This window comes from Pygocentrus nattereri, chromosome 15, assembly GCF_015220715.1.
Source record: "Pygocentrus nattereri isolate fPygNat1 chromosome 15, fPygNat1.pri, whole genome shotgun sequence".
NCBI classification, from domain to species: Eukaryota; Metazoa; Chordata; class Actinopteri; order Characiformes; family Serrasalmidae; genus Pygocentrus; species Pygocentrus nattereri.
The window spans coordinates 9,296,646-9,318,038 of NC_051225.1; the positions used below are offsets into that span (position 1 = coordinate 9,296,646).

A 21,393-nucleotide genomic window follows, 5' to 3' on the forward strand; every position below is an offset into this window, starting at 1 on the left:
CCAAAGACTCAAGCGTGAAACAGTAATTCCGTTGTACTCTTTCGCGTCTTTCTGGAATCTGAAGGTCTCACTTCGTTTCGGGCTGGGCATGACCTCTCAGCTCCAGCGCTGAGTGTTGGTGAGAATGAGACACCCCAGCAGAATGCACCGGGGACAAGAGGTCAGCCCAAGGATAGGCTCTGTGCTCAGGCCTGGCAGCTCCTCTCCTGCTTCTCACAGCCACTCCAGGCAGCCCTGCTGAGAGGTCGGCACTCAGCGAGCACTGTGGGTCCAGATAGCTACTGATACCGTGTCCATTCACTAATCTCTTTCAATGAGCAGAGGAGACTCTGTCTGGTAGCGGGGATACCAGCTACTCTCACAACAAATTCCAATCTAACCCGTCTTCCTAGTCTTGATTGGTCCTGTTTGATGCAGCTGAGACGAAAACCTCATAACACTACAAATCTGACTTGGTGTAAAGGAGCGAACTGAGCCCTCTCTTTGGAGATGAGACACCTGGCAAGAAATCAGCCACTGGGCTGAGGACCACAAGTGGGCTGCAAAGCATCCCTTTTTGGTCACTGGATGTGAGTGAGGGGGTCCAGGGGTCAGTATGGCACTTTGTCATAAAAATCAGTGAAAAAATGATCGACTTCACAACAAAAAATAAATATAAAATGTGTTCCGACAATCTGCCTCACAGTATTGGTGCGGCTTTGTCATTTTTTTTTGCCCTTTGCCTCTAGAAACTCCTGACCTTTCAGTTGTCCACTCACACCAATATATTCTGGTGATTATTCATGTTTACTGCTACACATCACAGGTTGAGTAGACCCCCACACATCACTGTGTTCAGAATTTCCCAAAAATGACACTTTTAACCTCTTAAACTCCTTGAGACCACCGGTGGTTCCAAAATGCACTTAATCATCTTTCATATTTCATAAGCGACATTCTAAAGGTGGGTGTCGTATGAGAGCTGCAACTTCTTTTGTCTTCTTTCCAGTCAAATAGATGATGTCATTTTAAACCCTTATAATGAAAGAAGCTCAACTCATTTTTTTTCTACTGAAAGTCGATGCATTTTTCACAAACCTGGGCTATAAACTATAAACAGACGGCGTCTCTGAGAGCGTCAGTGATCTGCTCTGCAAAAACTATTCTTATAAAATAATACACAGTGTGTCTAAGGTTTGTGGCCTGTTTCCCACCAGGAGGACCACATAAAACACCCTTCAGTCGGATGATGAAGTCAAATACTTCAGTTGTTTATGTACAATGAACTCAAATTTTACTACTGCTACGTTTGTGCTCAAAAACACCCCACAAAATTAGCTGACTGCTGGCAGTAAACTACAACAGTCGCTTCACAACCTCCAGGTTTTTATTTACTTCTTACGCAAGCTGCAGGAAAGTGACCGGTTGGATCGATGAGTTTGTCTTTGGAGAAAAGGTGCACAGACTCCCCTGTGCCAGTCAGCTGGGCTTAACTGACATGATGTTACACTGTCCTTCCTGTCTGTGTGCTGGTCAAAGCTACATACAGAAGGTGCTGCATGTCCAAAAATCAAAGATGAACCAGAGCTTACTATTTGGACAGATGTGCATGTCAGAGGTTCTCAGTTCTAGCATGTCTGAGCGACTCTCTGCATCATACGTCTTTCTTGAATACTAGTAAATTATTCAGTGTCACAACCTGACCTTTGTCTCCTTCGTCCCAAGACAACCCAGCAGACCAGCAACACAAAGCTTTAGCTTCTCAGATGTCACTGAAAGTGACTGCACTGACAATAGTGACCAATTTTTATGTTCCCTGCTCCTGTTTCATTGGGCCCAGCATGAGTCAGAACAGGGACATTCGGAGACTGAGATTCTAAATTCAAACTGCGGAATGAAGAGTAGGAAGAGTAGTCACTGTGAACGCCAGTGCAGAGAGAACAGGCGCCAAGATACTTACTTGAATGGTAAGGCACATTTTGTTAACGTGAGCATTCTTGTGCACTGATGGTTTTGGCTGTTTTTCGTGCATGATGTACAGCTAAAGCTGAGAGTGTGTGAAGAAAGGAGAACATATTTTTACAAGAACAGCCCCTGAGAAGAAACACTTCTTCAGTAGCATAAAAAATACTTTATTTATATTATACATTTTGATTAGATCTGACTTCTGCACAAAAATATATTACACCACTTATGTCTGCCAAAAAGAAAAGGCAAAATTCACAAAATGAGTCTATTCCATGAAGTGCCTACTGAGTGTCTTTTTGAGGGAGTCTCTCTGAACAGCGTCCACAACATTCACAAGAGGTCAGTATTCATCCTTTCTGCTTTTCCATACTTCCATACCTTGTTCTGAGAGCGAGAGCAGCAGGTTGCCATAGGATGATGGGGTGAATGAAGACTGAGTAGAAATGGCAGAGTGGGGGCCTTTGGGTGTGGAAGCACAGATCGATGAGACACCGACCCGTGTGCTCAATCAGCCTGGTGTTAGTCCTCAGGAGTGGAGGAGTGGATCATGAGTCCTGCCCTGCACCACAAACATGTACACACACAACATACAGCACTGTGCGAAAGTCTTAGGCCAGCCAAGACAACTGTTTAAACCTACTTGTATGTGCAGTAATTTTGCTTTGGAAAAACAAGTTATGACATCAGAATACAGATAAATAACTGCATGATTATTATTATTGTTATATACCAGTAATTTTGTAATTATTTAGGGATGCACTGAAATTAAGGCCAAAACTGCCAAAAATGGACGAAATTCGACTGAAAGTTAAATAAGCCTGAAAATTTTGACTGAAAAAGATTATACAGTCCGTCAACTGTCAAAATCGAAGGCATTATAAATGATTGAAATGCTAATGCAGAAAGATTATAAATGCTGACTGTTCCCTTCTGTCTCCTGTGCAGCAGATGCACTCACATACCTCACACACATTGGCTGTATTCATTATACAGATTACAATAATCAATTTATTTATTTATTCGCAAATGTTTCTGTCTATATTGCACTGCTAAATTGTATCCAATGGAATCAAGATGAAATTTGAGATTTTGTGATGCACTGAATTCTAATTAAACTGAATCTGAAGAATCAGACTTACATGTTTAATTCAGTAAACATTAAAAAGAAATTGTTTTTTCAGAAGTGATTGCTTTGTTGTGAGCTGTCTAGAAGATTAATTAATTACTGCAATTAATTACTGTATTAATGTAAGGCATATAGTGCATTTGAACATCACTAAATTCAATTTTCTGTGCTGAGACTTTGTCACAGTTCTGTATATACAGACTCCTTGATCACGCTCTATGAGGACTTAGCCGAGTTGTCTTTACAAAGAGGAGAAAAAGCAGACTGAGCACCCACACACACTCGCTCAGACACACCATTCAGAAAACACAACCCCAAACACACCTTGCCAAGTCAGCATTTGCACACACATCTACAGGGCTATACAGTACCTGCCCGCCTGACTCACTCTCTCCCTCTCACAATCACACGTCTAGAACTGTCCAGCACCTGTGGATGCCATAACAACAGTAGCAGCAGCACCAGTAGCAACTGATTGCTCAGTCTGAAGTGCCTGTTCAGTCTGATGAGCTATTTGCCTGGTGAAGTCTCTCTGCCCAGCATGTCTACATGGGGCAAATCCGCACAACACTCTGGCTCAGTCTGTGGAGGCCCATCACTCACTTCAGCTGAAGAAATAGGTGGATTCCTTCACTCTGTGCAGATCAAAATCACCTGGAGGAAAGAGAAAATGATACAGCAGCATTACCACTACATGTACTAACTGCATTACGATCTCTTCAGCTTTGACACTTCATAGGGGGCATATTCACAGAAAACTGCTGAGATATTGTGAAAATCTATTGGCAAAAAGCAGAATTAAATGAAACACTCATCACTGACAGCATGTGGCATCTTACAGAATTACAGTATCAAATGAAACAACAGCTTTTGCAGCCAGTCAGCACTTATTAGGACTGAACAATCTGAAGGCAGCACCTCTGTAGCTGGAAGACTGCAAGAATTACTGAAGAGCAATATTAACTTTGTGGTCTTGTTTTAAAAATGTAACTACACACTGAAGATCAGTGGTTCTTAAACTGGTCCTCAGTGTCCCCCAGATGGTCCAGTGTATATGGATACAGCAAAAATGTTGTCTGCCTGGGGGGCACCTAAGGACTAGTTTGAGAACCATTGCAGTAGAAGCCTAATACAGGGCTTCCCAATCTATGGCCTATGGGCCAAAATTGTCCCATGAGGATGTATGATGTGGCCCCCCTAACCCTAGCTCCCTTCAACCAATAAGAGGAAAAATACACAGTTTCATACTACATATAACTTATGAACTTCTTAGGAACTTATTTTCCTCTTTAAAATATTTTGTTACATAATAGAGTGTAATGGGGGCGGCACGATGGCGTGGTGGGGTCCTCTCTGTGGAGTTTGCATGTTCTCCCCGTGTCTGTGTGGGTTTCCTCCGGGTTCTCCGGTTTCCTCCCACAGTCCAAAGACATGCAGTCAGGCCAATTGGACATGCTAAATTGCCCCTAGGTGTGAGTGTGTGAGTGACTGCTGGGATAGGCTCCAGCACCCCCACCACCCCCCACCCTCCCGCGACCCTGAGGGAGAAGCAGCTTAGAAAATGGATGGATGAAGAGTGTAATGTTTCAAGTTTTTTTACATACTGAATTTGAAACCTTCCTTCTTACTCAGTGCATTGTGTCTTGGCTGTTAGCCCACAACAAACACTGCACATCAGTCACCCTAAACAAAAAGTTTGAGCACCCCTGCCCCTACACATGGAATTCAATGTAATGAAATAGAAAGTTACAACTGCAAAGTCACAATGTTAGCTAATTTATTTACATTAACATTTGCTACCTGCCATGAAATATTTTGCACTTTAGATGCAAGTCAGCTACCAATTTATTTTTAAAATGTTATGTATGATATAATACACCGACATTTCCTACGATTAGCTGGATCTGGTTACCCAGCCGGATAAAAGCTAGCTAGCTAACATTAGCTAACAGCTGAGGCTCTGTGAATGGAGGAATCCACATTGTGATTTCAAAGTGGTTAATATAATTCTCTTGATAAATCTGTCCTTAAAATGTGAACTGTGGCATCCTCTTATTTAACCAGATAATTTGATTACCCTCTATGTAATCACTGCACGTATTCCGCCTTTGACTGAGATCCATAACAGCAAGTCTCTCCAAAAAAAAAGGAAGACAGCATGCCAGTGTACTTTTCATCCAGCACATACTTCTGAAGTACAAATTTACAGTTAACAAATTAAGCTGAGGTTTGCTTCTAGATTTAACTTTGATTTTACTTTCATTTGTTAATAGAACGCCTGCTGCACCATTTAGGCTGGAATGGAAAAATCTGAATAAGAAGCTTGTGCATTAGAAGTAAATCTTCCTAACATGTAAAACCTTCGACTAGCTGTGGCTAAGTGCGGGAAAATTAGGCTGGAAATCATATCACATTAATGTGACCTTACTTGTATGAACCCGAAGAGGGAGATTCTGAACAAACCCTAAACCTGAAAATCAGCTTTGTAGCACCTTTTATCGAAGCTATGGAACGGCTTGCATTCTGCCTGCGCCCACACATTCACATTTCTGGTTGGTGTGCCTTCACGTCAGAATCTGTAGCAGAAGTTTGTCTGATGCTGAGGCTTTCAATCACTCCGCTAGCTTTATCACGCACACGTGCATATACACGCATATGTTACCTCCAGCTGTCCCCTCTGGGAGCCAATTTCATTAGTGACAATAACAGGGGGGCTCAAAATGCTCTGTCTCTGAGGTTATTCAACAACAATAGCTACCTGCTACCATCTGGCAACAAAAATGAGTAACACTATTTTACCAATGGGACAAACTATGGTTAGTGTACATTCAGTATATGCCATCAAAATTTCCTCAAGTACATCAGAAAATGTACTACATGTACCCACACATGTGCATATATGTCATAAGGTCAAAGGTGCACAGCACTTCACAGGTTTTTATTACATAAGCAGATTAACTATTTAACGTAATTATCAATACGTAATGCAATTTGCGTCTCTGATGAAATGAACCTCCGCAGATCCAGCCTGATGTGGCTCCGTGGAACGAATCGTTATTAGTGATTATATAAGACTGCAAAGCTGCCTTAAAACTGATGAGCTGTCCATCAAGCGGGGGGGCAAAGAGGTGAGTTGTCAGTCAATGGCAGTGCAAACGCCACTCACCTGTCTGTGGAACCTTTGCCAGCAGCTGCATCATCTTCCAGTACTCCAGAAACTTCTTGTTCTGCCTTTCACCCCTGGAAGCAGATAAATCAGAGATAATTGTGAAGTCGGTGGGGTACGCTCCAGCGAGTGGGCTTCACAGTGCATTACCCAGGAAAAAGGGAAGATTCACAACCCAAATCCCCAGTGCCTCCCTCTCTCTCTCTACCCTCAGAGACAGGCTGCCTTCAGTTCCCAATTAGTAGGGGAGGAAAGAGTAGTGAAAATCCCTGCTTAAGTAAAAGTACCGTTACTGTAATGAACACTTACTTAAGTACATGTATTTATGAAGTAAATTACTCAAACGTCAAAGTAATTTGACTTGCCTACATTATTGGAAATAATCTGTACAGACAAAACTACAACAAAAATGATAATACAAGAGAAAACGATATAAAAAAAAGATATAAAAAAAAAGTGAGAAAATCACTGTGCCATGCACCCGTCCCCCAGGCCCCGATGACAGCCGCGAGAGCCTGCGGGAAAGTGGGGCCTGAACATTGAACGATAACGAACCCCGGCAAGGACAAGTCACTTGCGTCCCTCAGCAGTGGTCAGGAATTGTGTGCCGGGGTTCATCGCGGCTCGGTGCTCAGGCCCCTCTTCCCATAGGCTCTCGTGGCCGTCATCGGGACCTGGGAAACGGGCGTATGCCACAATCACAGTCTTCAACCACTGCTCTACACATCTATTCCTGTAATTAACTAATACCCACTGTATAATATTCTGCCATCTTCTACTGAAACTAAGAAAATACAATAAAACTGGCTAGTTAGTTGTTGTAAACCTCACTGTAGTGCAATGATTCCCTGCTGACACCTCAACCTGTAACCAGCTCCCCCTGAAAGAGAAATTCTAGCTATGCCCTCTGCCACGAAGTATTTGGAAGGAAATACTTTTTCCATGCACTATTTTAAACCTGCACAAGGTTAAAATGGTGCGATGGCTTACGAAGGTAGGAGCCAGCAAGAGGATTTCATTTAAATTGAATAAAAACAAGCACCACTCTCACAATCCGCTTTGATTCCCCTGTGAGAAACCGCTTTTATGTCAGTTTTAAAAGTGGCAGAAACTTTTCATTAGTGCATACAGCCACGAATCCGGGACAGAGATTTACACTGAAACTCACACTGGTCCTGAGCAATATTTCTGCAGCATGAACTTGGAAAGGTCCTGGAGGATGGGCTGACTATGGAGGGCCACAAACTGCTCACGACACACCTGAGGAGAGACAAGGAGTACACACACAGTCATTATATACTAAAGCTGGAAATACTGCTCCAAATACGACGGCACCTGGCTGCTCACATCAGGCTCAGAGATCTTTCCCCAAATATGGGTCGGGTTTAAATTTTGGGTTCTCACAGCCAGCTGCCCAGAACTTACCAGGCTTTAAATCAAACTGAAATCAAAAGGGTGTGGTTCATATCCTCGGTCATAGTAAGTCCAATCCATTGTGTCATATCATTCAAAGGACAAAACTCAGTAGTGCTGGCCTGTAAATGCTTTCTGAGGTTTGATTGTCACTGGGTTCCAGCGAAAGGAAAACATACTAACCAATATCTTGCTATTCTGTTTTACTCTGAAATGCATGATGTTAAGAAAAAAAATGTGTTCTGATTTTTAATTCATGTTCATTTTAACTTGCATTTCCCTGCTTTGTTTTTTCTCCCAATTTTAGTCTTCCTACCTACTTTTATTTCACTAAACCAGTTTTCTATATGGCTGAAGTCTCTCTCATACTGTTGAAAAAAACATTGGTGCAGTCCATGAAGCCCAGACTTATGAGAAAAAGGATGCCTGAGAAAAAAGGAAGTTTATATTTAATACGTAAAGGAATAGTTTTAACATTAACTATTCAAAGCAGGATTTACACTTAATTTTGGATGGATTATTTTATTGTAGCATATTTTATATTATTGTATTTATCTGTGATCTAATGACGACTATTGTTGTTGCTATGCTGTAATCTAACCAGTGCTACCCTGTCATGATTTATTTGGCACTTTGGGTGATGACAGGCCGGTTTAGGTCAGTTTTGGACAGAATTTTGTTATACTCAGGACAGTTTCAGACTCAGAACTCATTATATGGTTCGAGTTGGTTTTGGACAGAATGATTTTGTACACTCTTCAGATTCAGAATCTATATACAATGCTGTGTTGAGTCAAGCTCAGACAGAAAATTCTTGGACTACTTCTAGGTTCAGATCAAAATGACAGGCCCAAATAAAGTTCTGCTACAAACTAGGGCTGTAACTAATGGTTATTTATATAACTGGTAAATTTATTGAATAATAACTGATTTATAGATTAATCAAACCATTATTAACTCTACGGTTTCCTCTCACTTTGACCCCAGCACAGTACCAGCATCATTCAAAATTGTATGTGCATTTCATGTTTTATGGTAAAACAAAATAATAATGGTGGGCAATATGATGATATTGACTGCTACTGTCATTTCATTAGAAAAAGAGCATTATTTGTCTCATTTAACTGGGTGCAGTGCAGTGCAGTATGTGCAGAACGGAATAAAAATCACTGTGTTCAAATATTTTCATAGTATTTTTTAATATGGTGCTATTTTTGGTAGTTTCAATTAAATGGTGAAATATTGTGATGGATATCAACTGTCGTGAAAATATACTGATCAAGTCAAGTCAGGTCAAGAGGCTTTTGTCATTCCATCTATGTACAAGTACACAGTGGAGTGAAATTATGTCTCTCCAGGAACAACATGGAGCAACAAGGAACAAAAAGTACAAAGTGCAAACATAAGGCATAACATTCTGACCACCTCCTTGTTTCTACGCTCATTGTCCATTTTATTAGCTCCACCTACTATATAGGAGCACTATGTAGTTCTGCAGTTACAGACTGTAGTCCATCTGCTTCTCTGATACATTGTTAGCCCCCTTTTACCCTGTTCTTCAGTGGTCAGGACCCCCATGGACCCTCACAGAGCAGGGTGGTGGATCTCAGCACTGCAGTAACACTGACATGGTGGTGCTGTGATAGTGTGTGTTGTGCTGGCATCACTGAGAATAGTCCACCAACTGAAAATATCCAGTCAACAGCGTCCTGTGGGCAGCGTCCTGCGACAACTGATGAAGCACTAGAGGATGACCAATACAAACAAGGTGCACTGACAAGGTAGGCGTGTCTAATAAAGTGGGTAGACACAGTGTTTAAAAACTCCAGCAGCACTGCCATGTCTTATCCACTCGTACCAGCACAACACGCACTAACAAACCACTACCACCACATCAGTGTTACTGCAGTGCTGAAAATGATCCACTACCCAAATAGTACTTGCTCTGTGAGGGTCCATGGGGGTCTTGACCACTGAAGAACAGGGTAAAAGGGGGCTTACTAAGTATCAGAGAAACAGATGGACTACAGTCTGTAACTGTAGAACTACAAAGTGCAGCTATACAGTAAGTGGAGCTGATAAATTGGACAATGAGCATAAGAAACAAGGTCATAATGTTATGCCTGATTGGTGTATCTTGAAGCAATACGATGTCATAAGAAACAACAAAAGGCACAATGCCTACACAAAACTTCTGCCTTATGCACGTTGCAATGTGTTGGAATCACTGCATCATATACTGTACGAATATACTGAGCGTTTTATTTCACTTTTGTTTTTTTGTAAACATGTCTACGTTTCCATAATCAAAGATCATTACAGCTCAACTACAGTTTTCTTGCTTCCAGTTATCCTGTCACGCCTCACACCGAGTTCTCACACTTCCCTGCTCTCATTTAAATTTTAAAAAGGTGTCCGTGATCACTGAGCACATCAGGGGAATAGTCAGGGACAACAGAAAATGAGCGAGAAAAGCAGAGAGACGGAGAGAATGAGTTGTCTTAATTCAGCAAGACGAAGGCTCTATACAGGTATAAAATGAGCCATTGAGTTTCACTCCTCCTCAGAGGCAATTTTATGCATGCTTGAAGACACATAAATTACTCTCAGACAGGTTACGAAAGCTTTCAGCAAAGCGTATCCAGGTGTTGACCATGCGAACAATATGCCTGCCTCTTCCATACAGTTCAATTGCCTGTTTAATGAGAAATGAACTCTTCGACTTCACCACACACACCGTGCTTTGTGAGATAATTGATTCGATTGTGGATTTGAATCTGAGGTCCTATGAGGTTCATGCAGAAACGTATTCAAATTAGTGGAACGTGGTTTGCTGTACAGTTTGAGCCACAGGCTGGTTTAATACCTCAATTGATTTACGGCTATTCAAGGCCAGCATATGGTGCAGTCACCGTGGTATCAGATGTGCGGGAAGACTGAGGTGGTTGGACACGTAGGGTTCCTGAGCAGGGCCAGAAGGGTATTCAGCTCCAGAGGAACACGGCGCAATGCACGAGAATCATAACACGGCAGAGAAAACAAACATACCTTATTCATGGTGTCTACTGTGAGAGCGTGGGTCCAGAAGCAGTCGTGCACGGATACGAATGTGATGCCAGCACTAAAAACACAGAAAGCAGAGATATACAGAGATTGTTAGACCCAAAAGATAATACATCACAGACATATTGCGTTTTTTTTGGTAACACTTGACTTGAACCCTGCTACATGACACAGTCATGCCATAAACATTGGAGAAACACTACATGGCCTAACACCAGCTCAACCACGAAGCCGCAGCAGGCATGTGGAATGTCTACTGGGATAATGAATCACTTCATTATCTGCTAGTCTGATGGACGAATCTGGGTGTGTGGATGCTGGAAGTACACTACCTGGGAGGGCAATAGTCTGGGCTGTTTTTCAGGGTTTGGGCTTCTCAGTTCCACTGAAGGGTAACGTTAATGCTACAGCACACAAAGACGTTTTAGACAATTCAATGCTTCCAACTTTGTGGTAACAATTTGGGAAAGCAGAAATGTACAGCAGAAATGCATTTGCCAAATAAATAATGTTAGATGTGAATAAATAATCTAATGTAAATGACTGACTGGGCCCATTTAAGATTCCTCTGTAGACTTGGTCCAATGTTCCCACAAATGTTTTTATGTGAAGTAGAACTAGACAGAGTTTTATTTTCCTGTATAGAACAGATGGAAACTCAGACTTATTTGCATCATTTTTATGACCTATCAGTTTTTTGATGGATCAACAGCTGGATGGATACTCCATGATAACACCAAGCAATACAACCTGTAAATGACAAAATATGAATCAAAATAACAGAGGGAATTCCACCAATTTTCCAAAATTTCAACATGATTCAATGGTTGAGACAGACAAAATTCACAGTGGTTTAATGAGAAATGGTACACTGCAGAGAAACTAACTTAGATTTCTTTACAGTGGAGGTGATAGTAACCAGGTGTTGTGATATCTACTAGGTTAATCTGTACTGAAGTACTGTAAAAGCTGAACTTACCCTGATGTGATGGAAGTCTTATGGCTCTATCTGTAACACTAACATTTAACATTGTTTTTTTGTGGACATTGGCTGGATTTTTAAATGTTCTCTCCTTGATTACTCATGAAATAAACATTCCAACATGACCAAACCTACATCTTCCATCTCCTGAGAAGTAAAATTCTGCTTAACATAACAGATCAGAAGTGCACAACGTGGGCATCTTTCTAAGTTTTTTGTACTTATCTAAATTAATGCAAAATCTCATCAAATCACTTGAACTAAAGAGTTACTTAACTGAGATCTGTAGTGGACTATAAGGAAGCCACTACAAATTCTAAATGTACCTTTCCCTGAATGTGTTTTTAAAAGCATGATTTTTCTCTAAACTATTGTAAAACGATCTGGAAACATTTCTGTAACCATTTCATGTAATAATTTTCTGTAAGGGAGCTTTATAGGTACTAAACACTTTTCACCACCACCACTCTGACTCATTAAGTTTCTCTGGAACGGAGCATTTCATTCCATTCTGCAGAAATTAGAAAATAAAAATATGTGGAATTCCTGTTTAAGTAATGGAGTTGGCTTAAATGCTCAGCACCAAAATATGTGAGTAAAGAACAGTCACCTGTAGCAGTAGAGTGCAGTTAGCATCATGTGGGTGGAGTCCAAAGAGTGGATGAAGTTTGGAGGGAAGGCATTCTTCTGCTTTACAGTGTCTGGTCTCCTGCAAGAGATAATAAAAAGCATGTATACATGGACATGGATCTAGCAATTAAGGTCAAATCTACACCTGTAGAAGCAGAGTCCATACATCACAGCACAGGTAGGTCAGACAGGCCTAATGATCAGCTAGGACGGATATACTCAGCACGGAGACTAATGTGGCTGCTTATTATGGTAAAGGGTCAGGCGGCATTACGTTATTTTGCCCCATTTTGCGTTTAGCTTCTGCATTTCTCTCTTTCAACAGCACACAGGCTAAAACAGCGCTACTCCCTTTGCACTCTCTTCATTCACAGTACAGCCTTGGGGCCACTTTGTGCATTCAAGTCCATTTTTATGTCTTACTTATTTAAACAACACTGTAGAAAATGATGAATATTTATCAATAAGTGGCTTTGTGGCTGACCGCTGTGATGAGTGATGGTTTGGTGGGACTTCTGAGCCAGGAAAAGAACAGAGCTGAGGTAGTTATGATTTACAATATTAAAGTCCATTGACTTGTGCGGTGTAGAGGGAGGCAGCTTTATGCTTTCATCACATTTTTCTGAATGTGCCTGCCAAACTCTCCTCAGGGGCACTTTAATGGTCATTGAATGGAGGACCTGTTAGTGTGGCTCTACTCTACACTTTTTGGCCACAAATAGAGAAGGCACTTCCACTCCCCCGTGAGGCCATAGAGGCTTCCGTGTAGGCTCCACACAATGAAATGAAGCTTATGGCTCACACTGGGAAAACCCCACAGAGGGAATCGAAGGGTATCTGAGGGAGCTGTCAGAGGAAATTATCTGACTGCACTTTAACAGGCCTCATAACACTTCACAACACTGATATGGCAGTTACTCAGCATACTACAGCTTTCAAAAACACACCACTTTGAAGGAGACATGAATGCTGATAAAAGACCATTAGAACTATTAGGATTTAACTTGAAGATTTTGCTTTCTAACGTGAATTGGCTTAAAGGTTTACATTAGGAAAAACACATTTCCTGTAGAACACTTTTAGATTCCATAAGTAAACCATCAAATACATCTGCAATCAGTCCCAGAATCCCAGAAGACCTGTTAAAGCATTAGAATTACACTGTGATATCCACCCATCAGGCATACCATTGGTAACTACTGGACACCACTAGCAACCAATGCAAACTTTTAATGGTTTCTATGATTTCTTTTGGCAGGACTGGAAACAAACCATTTTCCTTGCCAGTTCACATGCAAGTTACTCATCGCTGTATCCAAGAAATTGTGAAATATCTTGGCTGATTTGGTGTAACATTTGAATGCGCTGATAAAATTACGTGTTTTATTGATTTTCTAAGTGAAAATATTTTAACCTCTTATCCTCCAGGTTTCTCCAGATTTTGGTTTGTCCATTTGAATTTACACGACCAAATCGTAAGGCAAATTATTCAGTAACTGCATGAAATAAATTTTTATTTCATTTATTTATTTTATTTATTTTTTTATTTTATAAAAGCTCCCCTCAGATGAACAGAACATGTTTTATGTTCACACATATTGCCATATGCTTACAGTTTACTGCTGAAAGCCAGAAATCTTAGACGATTTTATAAAAGTCATTTTTACAGAGCGGATCACTGAAGAGGCGCTTCTGTTTATAGTTTACAGGCCAGATTTGTGGAAAAATGGGTCGACTTTCAGTAGATAAAAAAATAAGAATTCAGCTTCTTTTATTATAAGGGATTAAAGTTGCATCACTCATCTATTTGACTGGAAAGAAGACAAAAGAAGTTACAGCTCTCATATGACACCCACCTTTGAATGTAGCTTATGAAATATGAAAGATATAAAGAATATGACGAAGTGTGTTTTGGAACCATCAATGGTCTCAAATAGTTGAAGAGGTTAACACACCCTCTACATCGAACTTCAATATTTCCAATTTTCTGCTATTTTTAGTGCATAATTACTGTTTACTACAGGAGAAAAACAATAAATTGTGTACTAAATGCTCTGACTGGTCTTTTAGCCTAAATAAGCTAAAAGCTGAACAAGTATGGTCTCTCTACATCCCCAGCTCCACCCCCTTTACTGAGACAGCCAATAAGGGCACTTTTGTATGCATTCACATACAAAACCAACAGCCCAAAAATGCTCTGTTCTTCACAGTGGAGTAAATGACAGAGTGAACACATGTAAATAACGAATTATCATGTTATTTGTTTCAGAGTCTTTCAAAAGGCACAATGAACTGTAACAAGTTGGAAAAAAGAAGTAAAATAAGTTGCTTATTATTTTAACGGCACTTCTCATGTACATGTATCAGTTGTGTAAATGCGTCTGGCTAATACCTTGCACACTGGTGAAATGTAAATAGTAACGTGATTCTTTTATAGCCTGTGCGGGAATTTTTCCAACAATCCGATGTTGGGTGGGAACCATGCTTAAGTGAGTACTTTAGGTCCTTGGTCACCAGAGAGCCACCACTAACCACTTAATCTCATCATTAATTCAGGTCTCAGCACTAATGAGCCCCTATTCAGTCACTAATCACCACACTTGAGGGACTTGCAAGCCCTTTAAATGTCTGCCCAGGGTTAAAGGGAGGTCTACTTTGGTGTTTGCATGTGTGAAAGAGGTTCAGTATCACAAGCTGTCCTTTTAACAGAGAAGTATTCATGAAGTAATTCCTAAGCTAGTGCTTTACGGAGGAATTAAGTCTAAAATCAGGTAAAAGGGCAAAAAAGCTACAACGTATGCTGATCTGTGAACAGTTTCCACAGCTGAATCCCAAATTATGATCTCATATGCTTACTTAGATCAGCAGAAGAGAAATCAAAAGGATGAATTTCAAGATTCAAGATAATCTGGGAGGATAATGTAAATTTAGACAAATGATTAGCGCCTACAGAATAAACAATATTCAAAATTCAATTATGAAGTAACTTGATGGTTTGGAGACTGTGGCTCTGTCTAAAAGACAGGAGGCTGAGCTGGAGGTGGCGGAGATGAAGATGCTGAGATTTTCGTTGGGAGTGACAAGGATGGACAAGATTAGAAATGAGCAGATCAGAGGGACAGTGAAGGTGGAGCAGTTTGGAGATAAAGCCAGAGAGGCCAGGTTGAGATGGTTTGGACATGTGTTGAGGAGGAATAGTGGATATATTGGTCAAAGAATGTTGGAGATGGAGCTGCCGGGTAGAAGGAGAAGAGGTAGACCTCAGAGAAGGTTTATGGATGTAGTGAAGGTGGACATGGAGATGGTTGGTGTAAAAGTAGAGGAGGCAGTGGATAGGGCAAGATGGAGGCAGATGATCCGCTGTGGCGCCCCCTAAAGGGAGCAGCCGAAAGAAGAAGAAGAATTATGAAGTAACTTGAGTGTCACAGATCCTTACCCTACACCTTGCATTTTCCCTGAAAGTGATATAATTACTAACTGAACTAACTTTGAATGTTACTTAATGATTTATAACACGCCAGTTTGGCAATATTTTGGTTTCCATTCACATGAACATGGAGAACCTCAGCATGTTAACAGTTTAATATGAAGTTTGTGCAGAGAACAGATTATTAGCAAGGCTGGTAATACTAACGATTTGCAAGCACATCTCAGGAGACATCCTCCAGCTCAGTATGGGAAATGGGGTCTGACCCATAGCAGATTGGAGGGCCTGTCAAACCAACTTACCGGCAAATACAAATAACTTCTGTACAAGTTCATCCATTTTACCCACTGCCAGAGAGCAGATCTAATGTACCAGAGTGAACTTGTGATAACTTATATTTTTTATTCATATTGTGGCTGTCCAAAGAAAAATAAGCAATAATAAAAAGCAAAAAAGCAAAAAACTGAACTATGTAGCTGTTATAAAGGCTGAATACTCACTGAATATGGTTCTTCAGCATTTGGGAAATCACTTCCAATTCCTTAAACTTCACAAATGTCTACATCTTACAGCTTTTTATTCAGTAACCTCATAGAAAACAATGCGTATTAAGTTGGAAAAGTAAAAAAAAGCAATATCTTTATTGCTAAAGGGCCCATATCCTGCATTATTCTTGGGTTTATTTTTTCCTTTAAGGTCCACTTATGACGTTTGTGCAGTTTTACGTACCAAAAACAAACCTAATCTATTTCTAAATGACCATTTTCCAATCCCTCTTTATCCTTTAGAATTAAACAGGTTGTTTGTTAATGCTCCTTTAAGATTGCTTGAGATTATGTATATATATACACACACACACACACACACACACACACACACACACACACACACACACACACACACTGACTGGCTGCCCTACATTTGGTTATATTCAAAAAGCAGTCCGGGTTGAAACATTCCTTATAACTTCAACATGCACAGATGGAAGCTTAACTGTTGTAGGCTATACGTAAATTAGTTTTTTTTTTGTTTTTGTGATATCACAAAAACAATGAAATTGAGATACGTTTTAATGGTCAGTGACAAATTAAGATTAAGGGACCCTTATTAGTCCCACAATGGGGAAATTTCACCTCCGCATTTTAGCCATCCGTGAAGTGAAACACCACATACACACTAGTGAGCACACACACACTAGGGGGCAGTGAGCACACTTGCCTGGAGTGGTGGGCAGCCCAATCTGCAGCGCCCGGGGAGCAGTTGGGGGTTAGGTGTCTTGTTCAAGAACACCTCAGTCATGTACTGTCGGCTCTGGGGATCGAACCCAGCGACCTTCCGGTCATGAGGCTGGTTCCCTAACCTCCAGCCCATGACTGGCCCAAAAATATTACAATAAGCACAATAAGCAGTGATCTTATGCATGTTATTGTGTTCGTTCAACTATTTCCAAATGTCTCCTCATGGCACCTTATTTGCAGTATTATTTGCAGTTATCTGCATTTTTTAACTAACCATAGATTACAATGACTGTACAAAGAATACAGGGCTCATATAATGGAAAATCACATGTCTCTAGCTTTTTTTTTAAATAAAGTAACACAAAGTAATATGAAATATTATTCAAGTTTCAAAACACACCAGACACTCCTTATATGTAAAATTAGCTGCAAAAGTAGCCTGTTCAGTATTCACTGTTTCTGTGATGTTACAAGAACCACCTCTTTTACATACAGTGGGGCAAAAAAGTTAGTTAGCCACTGATTGTGCAAGTTCTCCTACTTGGAAAGATGAGAGAGGTCTGTAATTTTCGTTATAGGTACACTTCAACTATGAGAGACAATGAGAAAAAAAAACCCCAGGAAATCACATTGTAGGATTTTCAAAGAATTTATTTGTAAATTATGGTGGAAAATAAGTATTTGGTCAATAACAAAAGTTCAACTCAATACTTTGTAACATAACCTTTGTTGGCAATGACAGAGGTCAAACGTTTCCTGCAAGTCTTCACCAGGTTTGCACACTGTAGCTGGTATTTTGGCCCATTCCTCCTGCAGATCTCCTCTAGAGCAGTGATGTTTTGGGGCTGTCGCTGGGCAACACGGACTTTCAACTCCCTCCACAAATTTTCTATGGGGTTGAGGTCTGGAGACTGGCTAGGCCACTCCAGGACCTTGAAATGCCTTTTACGGAGCCACTCCTTAATTGCCTGAGCGGTGTGCTTGGGATCATTGTCATGCTGGAAGACCCAGCCACGTTCCATCTTTAATGCTCTCGCTGATGGAAAGAGGTTTTGGCTTAAAATCTCACGATACATGGCCTCGTTCATTCTTCCCTTAACACGGATCAGTCGTCCCGTCCCCTTTGCAGAAAAACAGATGTTTCCACCTCCATGCTTCACAGTAGGTATGGTGTTCTTGGGATGCAACTCAGCATTCTCCTTCTATTTTGGTGTCATCTGACCACATGATATTCTTCCAACCCTCTTCTGGATCATCCATATGCTTTCTCGCAAACTTCAGACGGGTCTGGACATGTACTGGCTTAAGCAGGGGGACACGCCTGGCACTGCAGGATTGGAGTCCCTCTCGGCGTAGTGTGTTACTGATGGTAGCCTTTGTTACTTTGGTCCCAGCTCTCTGCAGGTCATTCATCAGGTCCCTCCGTGTAGCTCTGGGATTTTTCAGCCTGGTGCAGGTCTACAATTTTCTTCCTGGTGTCCTTCAACAGCTCTTTGGTCTTGACCATGGTTGAGTTTGGAGTCTGACTGTTTGAGGCTGTGGACAGGTGTCTTTTATACAGATAACGAGGTCAAATAGGTTCCATTAATACAGGTAATGAGTGAAGGACAGAAGAGCTTCTTAAAGAAGAAGTAACAGGTCTGTGAGAGCCAGAAATCTTGCTTGTTTGTGGGTGACCAAATAATTATTTTCCGCCATAATTTACAAATAAACTCTTAAATACTACAATCCTACAATGTGATTTCCTGGATTTTTTCTCTCATTTTGTCTCTCATAGTTGAATTGTACCTATGATGAAAATTACAGACCTCTCTCATCTTTCTAAGTAGGAGAACTTGCACAATCAGTGGCTGACTAAATACTTTTTTGCCCCACTGTATATCCACCCTATACAGCCTGCAGCAGTTTAGCTCTGCCCATTCATCTTAAAATTGTAGAGAATGTTTCAGGTCTGAGCTTTTTGAATGAGGCTCAATACAGAAAAACCAATCAGAACAGAGCTCATTCATCTCATTCTTAAAGGCACAGAAACAAAAACAGACTTTCATTTTTAAGCATAAAGAAAGGATGGAAAATGGCACTTGCACAATGCTGAACGTCACGCTATAAGCTTCAATTATTCATAGCTCCAGCAACAAATCTAAAGTAGAAAACATCAGATTCCATTTCTAAACTACTCATTTAAAAGCATATATCAACAGGAGCAGAACATCACAGCACAGCCTGAACGGAACTTGGAAATGTGTCTCAGCACACTTAACTGATCTGCATTGAAGGCAAAGTTCTAACAGTTTCATTCAGGCTTTTTGCTATTCCTCTCAGGTTGATACGGAGTGAAATGTCACTGAGATGGTGATGGTCGTCAGTCTAGGTGTGGGCCCCTCTCTCTGTGTGTGAGGCTGTTTCAGAGAGGGGTCTCTCTATCTCCCGCTCAGCTCCCGTTAATGTGATTCCTGTCTTAGCCATCTCAGCGATGGCTGCTGTCTATCTGAGGCAGTGACAGATGGGTATCAGTGAGTGGAGCTGAGAGGCGTGTTAAGTGGTTTTTAATCAAGACTGCATGGCGACAGGGGAGAACTGCAGGTCACTGGATTAGAAAGTTAGAAAGCCACAAATGTTGTACACAAAAGCAGAGCGGTGTTGACTGAAAAAGCCTCGCCATCATTAACTCAGCACACAACAGCTCTGTAGTTGTTAAAAAGGCTGAATACTCATGGAATACAGTCTTCAGCATATGGGAAGTAATTTAATTCTTTAAACTTCACAAACAACCTAAGGCTTGGGGCAGTCGTGGGCTGGAGGTTAGGGAACTGGCCCTGTGACCGGAAGGTTGCCGGTTCGATCCCCAGCACCGACAGTCCATGACTGAGGTGTCCTTGAGCAAGACACCTAACCCCCAATTGCTCCCCGGGCGCTGTGGATAGGGCTGCCCACCGAGTGTGCTCACTGCCCCCTAGTGTGTGTGTATTCACTAGTGTGTATGTGGTGTTTCACTTCACGGATGGGTTAAATGTGGAGGTGGAATTTCCCCGGTTGTGGGATTAAAAAAGTATCACTTATAACTTATTACTCAATAACCACATAGAAAACAATGCTTATTAAGTTGTAAAAGTGAAGAAATAATAATCTATAATGCTAAAGGGCCCATTTCCAGCATTTTTGGGAGGTTTGTTTATTTCATTGCCACTTATGACATTTGTATAGTTTATTGTACTAAAAACATCCTAATCCTAATCCATTTTACATGATTTTACATTTTCCAATCTCTCTTTAATCCTCAGAATTAAACCAGCTGTTTTGGTTACTATTCCTTTAAGACTGATATATACTTATATAAATGGCCTCTGTTCTGATTGGCTGCCCTATACTGTGTCATTTAAAAAGCAGTCCAGGTTGAAACATTCCTTATAACTTTAAAACGAACATGTGGTGCTGAACTGCTGTAGGCTGAATAGGCTGTAGGGTATACGTAAACAATTTGCTTTTTGTGACGTCACAAAAAAAATGAAATTGAAACAGGCGGTTTTTGGAGATTAGTTTTCATATATGAACCACAGAGCGAATGATAGATTCTGAAACTTTACAGACTACATCAAACGCTCTTATTCCAAGGGAAGAAATTCAATTTTCCACGATGTGTGCCCTTTAAGATTTTTTTGTGCTACTACTGAAGCTTTGCTTTATGTGTTCATGTAATCCAATATAAAAAGCTAGACTTCATCTTTAATGACACATCTAATCATATTAAATGAGCGCTAAAGTGAGACATTGTCCATTCTGGACAGTCCTCTACTCGGTAAATGACACACATGATATTCAGCAGTGACATTTCAGCATAAAATGCCATCCTTCTTGGCTGAGGGGCCATGTGCCTTTTCTATTTCCTCTGCGTATCCTCCATATGTGATAATGAACAAAGACTGGATGTGTGTCTCACTCTCGCTCAACCTCTCTTTCATCCACTCGGTTTCCAGAGCAAATGTTCCAACACTCAACCTTGTCTGAACAGGTCAGTGTGTCTCAGTGGTTGGCCATTAAAACAGCAGACGGCAATGTGTAGATGCCACATGGGCAAACTCTTAAAAGGAAAGAGCTGCCTTTTTGCCATGATTAGTACGGCTGCAACGATTAGTCGACAAAAATGTGTTGAGTAAGAATTTAAATGTTGACGCGTCACTAATTTGTAACAAAGACACTCCAGGAAGTGCTGGGGACGGCATCACTTCCATTATCTGGAATGACTGCATTCTGTACTAATAAAGAACATATTGAATGATGGTGCAGTGTAGACTGTAAAGAAGGCAAGGCGGAAAAGCAAAACCAAAACTTTCAAAAGTTTGTGAGCATTTCAGCAAAAATAAACCAAAGAAACAAGTCGAATGCAGACACTGTTAAGCAGAG

At 40.9% G+C, this 21,393-nt stretch overlaps 1 protein-coding gene across 1 annotated transcript in view; it reads right to left on the reverse strand.

Annotated features, from left to right (window-relative positions):
* Nucleotides 1-2,095: 2,095 nt before the first annotated feature.
* Nucleotides 2,096-21,393, reverse strand: part of polrmt (polymerase (RNA) mitochondrial (DNA directed)) — an 89,636-nt gene continuing 70,338 nt past the window's right edge. Inside the window, exons 17-21 of the mRNA XM_017701394.2 lie at nucleotides 12,308-12,406; nucleotides 10,701-10,773; nucleotides 7,408-7,499; nucleotides 6,240-6,313; nucleotides 2,096-3,727 (exon numbers count right to left, since the gene is read on the reverse strand). Of these exons, the coding sequence (XP_017556883.2) occupies nucleotides 3,678-3,727; nucleotides 6,240-6,313; nucleotides 7,408-7,499; nucleotides 10,701-10,773; nucleotides 12,308-12,406 (388 nt within the window). The 3' untranslated portion in view covers nucleotides 2,096-3,677. The remainder of the gene's footprint in view (nucleotides 3,728-6,239; nucleotides 6,314-7,407; nucleotides 7,500-10,700; nucleotides 10,774-12,307; nucleotides 12,407-21,393) is intronic.